Source organism: Pelmatolapia mariae, linkage group LG18, assembly GCF_036321145.2.
Source record: "Pelmatolapia mariae isolate MD_Pm_ZW linkage group LG18, Pm_UMD_F_2, whole genome shotgun sequence".
In the NCBI taxonomy this organism is placed as follows: domain Eukaryota; kingdom Metazoa; phylum Chordata; class Actinopteri; order Cichliformes; family Cichlidae; genus Pelmatolapia; species Pelmatolapia mariae.
Genome location: NC_086243.1, coordinates 37,223,779 through 37,231,771, shown reverse-complemented (window position 1 = coordinate 37,231,771; position 7,993 = coordinate 37,223,779). Strand labels below are relative to the sequence as shown.

The 7,993-nt window shown below is 44.7% G+C and overlaps 1 protein-coding gene across 4 annotated transcripts in view; it reads left to right on the top strand.

Moving 5' to 3' along the window:
• The window catches only part of LOC134616413 (uncharacterized), an 8,008-nt gene extending 300 nt beyond the window's left edge, over window positions 1–7,708 (top strand). The window contains exons 2-5 of one of the 4 annotated variants that reach the window (XM_063461289.1): window positions 4,051–4,087; window positions 5,385–5,628; window positions 6,481–6,575; window positions 7,106–7,708. In XM_063461289.1, coding sequence (XP_063317359.1) covers window positions 5,461–5,628; window positions 6,481–6,575; window positions 7,106–7,343 — 501 coding nt within the window. In that variant the 5' untranslated portion in view covers window positions 4,051–4,087; window positions 5,385–5,460 and the 3' untranslated portion in view covers window positions 7,344–7,708. Of the gene's footprint in view, window positions 1–4,043; window positions 4,088–5,384; window positions 5,629–6,480; window positions 6,576–7,105 lie in introns of all 4 variants that reach the window. The other 3 variants (XM_063461286.1, XM_063461288.1, XM_063461287.1) reach the window with 3 other exon arrangements.
• The last annotated feature ends 285 nt before the right edge of the window (window positions 7,709–7,993 follow it).

Below are 7,993 nucleotides of genomic sequence, written 5' to 3'. Positions count from 1 at the left end.
CACCTCGAGTCGCGCTTTGTGTCAGTGCCGACAGGAAGTTCAGGTGCTGATGGGCGGTGCCTTTTACTTCTCATGAATCTGACCTAAACCATCAGATTGGGTCAGACGCGCCCGTCACAACGTTCAAGCTTCTCTGACTGCAGCGACGCCTGACGCAGGCGATCCAGCGATGACAGAGGTTGGTGTGTTTGGTGCTGAAGCCAGCTGTGCTTTCATTAAGCTCCAGATGTTACAGTGGGTGGTGGTGTTCAGCAGCTGGAGTGTGATGACCATGCTCCGGTGTCGCTCCTGAACCCGCAGACACGGATCAGCATTGATGCTGCTGTGAGCCGAGTGCTGTCCGGAGGACGCCACGATCTCCAAACAGACTCCAGCGTCTGAACTCTCTGCTGAGTCTTCATCAGAGCGTGATGATGACATGGTCACAGGCTCTTCATCACCGTTTTACCCCCACAGTCTGTCACACACAGCTGAGCCCTCTACATCGCCTCGCCGGGCGGCAGATGTTGAACAGCTTTGTTACAGTTTTCGAGTTTTTTGTTGCTGATTCATGGAAACACGCCGCTGACATCAGACTCGGAGAAAAAACATCAAGTTTCTTAGTTCAATTCAATTCAATTTTATTTATATAGCACCAAATCACAACAAAAGTCGCCTCAAGGCGCTTTATATTGTACAGTAGATAGCACAATAATAAATACAGAGAAAAACCCAACAATCATATGACCCCCTATGAGCAAGCACTTTGGCGACAGTGGGAAGGAAAAACTCCCTTTAACAGGAAGAAACCTCCGACAGAACCAGGCTCAGGGAGGGGCGGGGCCATCTGCTGTGATTGGTTGGGGTGAGAGAAGGAAAACAGGATAAAGACATGCTGTGGAAGAGAGACAGAGATTAATAACAGACATGATTCGATGCAGAGAGGTCTATTAACACATAGTGAGTGAGAAAGGTGACTGGAAAGGAAAACTCAATGCATCATGGGAATCCCCGGAAGCCTACGTCTATTGCAGCATAACTAAGGGAGGATTCAGGGTCACCTGGTCCAGCCCTAACTATATGCTTTAGCAAAAAGGAAAGTTTGAAGCCTAATCTTGAAAGTAGAGATAGTGTCTGTCTCCTGAATCCAAACTGGAAGCTGGTTCCACAGAAGAGGGGCCTGAAAACTGAAGGCTCTGCCTCCCATTCTACTTTTAAATACTCTAGGAACAACAAGTAAGCCTGCAGTGTGAGAGCGAAGTGCTCTAATAGGGTGATATGGTACTACAAGGTCATTAAGATAAGATGGGGCCTGATTATTTAAGCCCTTGTATGTGAGGAGCAGGATTTTGAATTCAATTCTGGATTTAACAGGAAGCCAATGAAGGGAAGCCAATACAGGAGAAATCTGCTCTCTCTTTCTAGTCCCTGTCAGGACTCTTGCTGCAGCATTTTGGATTAACTGAAGGCTTTTCAGGGAGTTTTTAGGACTTCCTGATAATAATGAATTACAGTCGTCCAGCCTGGAAGTAATAAATGCATGAACTAGTTTTTCAGCATCACTCTGAGACAGGATATTTCTAATTTTAGAGATGTTGCACAAATGGAAGAAAGCAGTCTTACATATTTGTTTAATATGTGCATTGAAGGACATGTCCTGGTCAAAAATGACTCCAAGGTTCCTCACAGTGTTACTGGAGGCCAAGGTAATGCCATCCAGAGTAAGAATCTGGTTAGATACCATATTTCTAAGATTTTCAGGGCCGAGTACAATAACCTCAGTTTGATCTGAATTAAGAAGCAGAAAGTTAGCGGCCATCCAGGTCTTTATGTCTTTAAGACATTCCTGCAGTTTAACTAATTGGTGTGTGTTACCTGGCTTCATGGACAGATAGAGCTGCGTATCATCTGCATAGCAGTGAAAATGTATGCTATGTCTTCTAATGATGCTGCCTAAGGGAAGCATGTATAATGTAAATAGAATTGGTCCTAGCACTGAACCCTGTGGAACTCCATAATAGACTTTAGTGTGTGAAGAGGACTCTCCATTTACATGCACAAATTGGAGTCTATTAGATAGATATGATACAAACCACTGCAGTGCAGTACCTGTAATACCTACAGCGTGCTCTAATCGCTCTAATAGGATATTATGGTCGACAGTATCGAACGCTGCACTGAGGTCTAGCAGGACAAGCACAGAGATGAGTCCACTGTCAGAGGCCATAAGAAGATCATTTGTAACCTTCACTAAAGCTGTTTCTGTGCTGTGATGAGCTCTGAAACCTGACTGAAACTCTTCAAATAAGCCATTCCTCTGCAGATGATCTGTTAGCTGTTTGACAACTACTCTTTCAAGGATGTTTGATATGAAAGGAAGGTTGGAGATTGGCCTATAATTAGCTAAGACTGCTGGGTCTAGAGATGCTTTTTAAGTAAAGGTTTAACTACAGCCAGCTTGAAGGCCTGTGGTACATAGCTGATTATTAGAGATAGGTTGATCATATTTAAGACTGAAGCATTAATTAATGGCAGGACTTCTTTGAGCAGTTTTGTAGGAATGGGGTCTAAAAGACATGTTGATGGTTTGGAGGAAGTAATTATTGAAGTTATTGTTCAACATGTTCCAACATTAAAACTTTTTCTGTCAACTTCAGGCTATAAATGACCTGTTTGTAGGAAAAGACCTGAAAATCTGACGATGCTTTTATGAAGAAAAACGGAGAAACTCTCAGCAAAGAGCGACCCGTCAGCTCAGGTCCTCTGTGACAGCGACAGACGGCGACCTTTGGCCTCGATGATGCGATATCAGACCACCGTAGTCTGCTTCAGGAAACCGAAGCTTCATCATCACTCCGTGTGGAGCGAGTTAACCCGAGCGGGTTTCACAGAGTGGTCGGTCTTTGGGTTCAAATATGCCCGTTCATGTGAACCCTGCGTGATAAAGATTACACTGTTGTGAAATCCTGCCAGGTATCAACCAATCAGGAGGTCTGAGGACAGCTGCAAGCGGATCAACAGGAAGCTGATCTTCACAGCGAGGAAAAGTTAAACGTCTCTTTCGGAACCGTGAATGTCTCAGATATCACCGCTCTACTTCCTGTAACGTGTCTCAGGTGTGTTTGATCCTTGAACATTCACTTCCTGCTCTAATTCAGCCTGATCCTGTTTCCTGGTATCTCCAAGCACCTGAAGGCCGCAGCATTTCCTGGGATCAGACTCTGACCAGGGTCCGTCTCGGACCGCTGAATGGAATAAAGCAGCTGGAAGTGATGCCACCTGTACACTTTTACACAAAGCTAATCTGGTGTAACAGCGGCTTGATGAGGACGCTCAGTGACAAGCATCTACCAGGTGACCGGTGAACGCCTTCAGCAGCATTTTAACCACACGCTTCGATCAGGCTCGCTTCAGAAACTGTTCCCTCGAAGGTGAACCTGACACATCTTTAGTTATAAGACTGAAGATGAGGAGAGGGTAAGATATCCATGGAAAGGTGAGGTGTGACACAGATAACTGGCAACCCGGTGGATGTTAAAAACATGACATCGGACCTTCGCCGCTTTGGACAGAACAGCGAGGAAGAGTGGCGGCAGAAAATCAGCTGTTCCTTAAATCACACAGATTACATCTTCCAGTGTGTCTGTGATCCTTTAATCTGTGTCTGCACAGATCTGATCAGCTCTTATCTAAATTCCTTGTCTTAACTTGAGCATCTCTGTATGCTGGAGCCAGCTCACAGTCTCTTCTTCCTCACAGGATGCAGAGGTTTCCTCACTTTTCCTGTTTGTTTGTAAGAATCAAATGCAAAAATTCAAATGTATGTTTTTCTTTTCTCGGGTAAACTGAAAACGCACCGAACCTTCTTGTGTGACAGGCTGACACCATGAATCACTAACATTACCAACTCTAAAGCTTTTTGTGCCCAGAAGCACTGTGCACACAAATATATGACCCACAATGTCAGTAAAACAGGAACAAACACACACACACACACACACACGAGTTTTGTGGGATCTGTATTGATGAGCTGATTGGTTGACGTGACTTCCTGTGTTTGTCAGTCTGCAGGTCGAGGACAAGGACGAGATATGTGGGAGCAGAGAAGGTAAAACCCGACACCTGTCATGCGGGAAACATTTCTACAGCTCCAACAGTACACTCTTAAAACCTTCATCCGAACACATCATTCATCAAACCTTTATTCTGAAAATCTGAACCTAAGAAACACATATTATTTTGAAAGGCATGTAAGCAGTTTACCTGTATCACTGAAAAGAGATAACAGCAGATCCAGAACCTGGTCAAATTTACAAATGAAAGAAAAGATGACTCGACTAAAACATGAGAATGAATTGTGAGGTGTTGGATTTCACTGATGTTGGAACAGGAAATATTCATGAAACGATCACGTTAACAAATGTTTGGTGTCTCTGCAGTACTCTCCGTTCGTTGAGGCACGTCGGGCTCCTCAGTAAGATTTCTCAGTATTTCTTCCTGTTTCGTGTTCATGAGACGATGAACGTTTGTTAGTCAGCCTCCCGACTTCTCGGCCTTCTCACGGCCACCAGACAACAGCTGCCAGGTTATTGATCAAAGCTGATAAAAACACTCCAGTGTCGAGAAGCCAAAACACATCACAGGTGGAAGAATCAATGAAAACGTGCAGAAGGTAAAATGGGCGGAGCCACCTCAGTGCCCGAGTCCAGCTCAATAACCCGTTTGTCTTGATGTCAGGGTTCAGGCTCTGGCTCGGGACCAGAGAGGCTAATCAGTGTTACATCAGCACGACCTCTGACCTCTGTGTATTCACAGCCTGTTGAGCCGATTAAAGACGTACACGCGCGTCCTCAGAGTGACATTCATTCATAAAAGCATCGATTTCGTTCTCTTAGACTGATTTTAAATGTGCTTTTGACACTTTTAACTCAGTGAAAACCTTTAAAGTTCAGATCGTTCTAAGACCATTTGTTTTAAATAACCCGCACGTTGGTTAAACGCACTAATATAAACATTTCATCTGCACGATATTTTTAACATTTAAACTACTTTAAAACTTGCAGAATTTGTCAGTTTAAATTTATGAAAAGCAAGAATGAAACACATCTACAGCTCATCTTCTTTCATTGGGCATTTATACTTATTATCTGCAGGATTTATGGTGTTTTTGTGATATAAAACCACCTTTTGACATACAAAATGCTGACATGTTAACACGTTTTTACATGAATAAATCAGAAATTAAATTACTGGGACGTATGAAACCTGTAAACTATGTTTTGATCATTATATTATGGTTTGAAAAGCCGAATGCACCGACAGAATGAGGACTGTTTAAATTAACGGCTCCTGTTTTCTGAATATTTCCATGAGTTTTCATGAACTTTCTTCAATGTCTTTTATAGATAGAGTAAAGTGCTGTTCAGGTTTGATCCTCTGGGGGGCGATATAGTCACAAGCACTTCTGACTGTAACTGGCAGATGGCGGTGGTGAGGATCCAGTACCGGGGCCGCTGGCCGAAGGAGCTGGACCTGAACCAGGGGGACCTGGTCCAGGTTCTGTTTAAGGAGGATGAGGCGTGGTGGTTCGGGCGGCTGAAGAACGGGGATGAGGGTTACTTCCCCGCCGCCTGTGTGGAGCCGCTGCAGGTAACGGCGCTCACCTGGCCGACTGGATTAGAAACTCCACCTCAACCAGTATGAGGTCCTTTACTCTGAAAAGCAGGTCCCTGAAAAGACCTTCCTCTGATTTAAGGCATGACTGAAGAGCAGAAACATGTTTGACCTTTAACCAAAAAATAAAGCGAGCGTTGTGACACGACGCGCAGCCTTAACGTGGCCTGCCTGTTTTCACCTGATAATCCCTTTAACTCTGGTACCTGGCAGCAGTAATGGAAACCACAGATTAGTTTTAAACAGGCTTCTGAGGGATTAAAGGCTTGTAGACGCTCCAGGTACACCTTTAAAAATACCTGTTCCAACATTCATTTATTTATTGATGCAAAAAAACGTCATTTAGTTCAGAGGAGAATAAAGAAGGTCTGAGTTCTGCTGGTTTCCTCTGTGCTGACAGGTGGAGGTTTGTAAAGGTGTTACAGGTGACCTGTCCAGGTGGACCTTACCTGTAGCTCTGTGACAGATGGGCTTGATAAGAGGAAGGAAACGGATGAATGGAAATTTGGGGCACACTTTTAAACTGTTAAAAGAAAACTTCTTAAACTGCCAATAATTCATTAAAAAGGCGTTACGATATACTAACTCACCTTTGCGCTGAACTTAGGGCGCTGCAACCCATCTGCTCACCTGTGCTCACCTGTCTGCTCACCTGTGTCACATCTTCACCAGATTTGAAGGTGTTCAGGTGTTGAAATGACTTTAACCCTGAATAGCAAACATTGGTATTTTTGAATTAAACTCTCGCTTCTGTTTGTAACCTGAAACAAACTCAGCAGCTGATTGGCTGACAGCCAGCAGTGATGTAATCCTGTGTTTGTTTCACAGGGTGGAGCGTCTTCCATAGCCACGCCCACACTGCTGAGGAGAGGCTCAGTACCAGCAGTTGTACTGACCGCAGGCGCCCCCTGTGGCTGCACGAGGTAACTACAAAAACAGGTTTTACAGCAACAAAACTTTATTTAAACACTGAGCCGAGACAATCAGAGGGATAAAAACTTCCACAGATTCAGACTCATGTAAATGAAGGTTTTAGCTGCTGTTTGAGGACAAACCCTGAGGCTCTCTATTATTTTAAATATTGAACCATTATTACTAAAGACTGTTTTAGAACTGCATGTTTTTTATTGTTTGGCTGCAGTTTATTTTCAAAGCTCCGCTTTTAAATGTAGATTATTACTAATGTGACGTGTATTTTATATCAGAAGCTTTTTATTTGTTGTCCTTTTGTCTCTCTGTAGTTGATTTCTTGTGACGTGAGGTTCTCCGGTTCCAAACATACAGTTAGATTTTTACGGATTTTTGAGAGGACCGATCGTCGGAGAGAACTTTGGGGGAGACTCACTGTGTGGGCCGAGGGCCCTCACCCCCAAGGGCCAAAATAAAGCCCTCTGAATGTGAGTCGGCTGTTTTCACTGTAAAACATGGACCTGATGACTTTCTCTCCTTTCAGCGGTCGCAGCACCCCGAAGCTGCTCAGGAAGAACAGCATCCGCCGCCCGCTCGGCCTCGATGGGCCCTCGGTGGCGGCGGCCGGGACGGGAGGCTCCTCCGCGGCTCCTCAGGGGTCTCCGAGCCTCCTCCACCGAGTCCTGGCCAAATCCAGGAGGAAGAGCTGCCCGCATCTCACCCACATCCACCACCCTACCCCCAATACCGGTTCCGTGAACACCGCCTTCCAGCCGGACTAGACCCCGAGTTCACTCCTCCTGTTCCTCCTCCTCTGCACGTGACCCAGGAGTCCCAGGGGTCAGGTCCAGGTCGCTGGGAGGCCCTCTTTCATCTGCTCGAGTCTGAAGCGGGTTTCAGAGGCCGATCGAGTCACCTGTCCATCGAAAACCTCCCAGTCAGCACCGAGTCCCCAACATCAGCCTCAGCTGGACCCCTCAGACGGGGCGGAGCCACCGTCGCTGTCAGAGACGCTCACTGAGGTTTCAGAAAAGGGTCGGGACACCGGTGCAGCTTCATCGCTTTATTAAAACTGTACAGTCACTTTGTTTTTCTGTCACTTCACAAATTTGGTGTTTAAAAAAGAAATAAAAGCATTTAAAATCCATTCCAATATCAATCAATACATGACAATCAATACAATCAATAAATCTATTGTGAGGGTTAAAAGAGCAAAGTGTTAAAAACATTCAGTCACGTTTCAAGCAAGAAATCAAAAGTTTTACATGTTTAAAGGAGCAGCTCATAAAATCAGCACTAAAAACTGTCTAAAAGGTTAAAATCCGTTAAAATACACATAAAGATCACCATCATCCTCTCCTCAATCAATCAATCAATCAATGAATCAGTCAGTCAATCAATCAATCGGTCAGTCAATCAATCAAACATCACA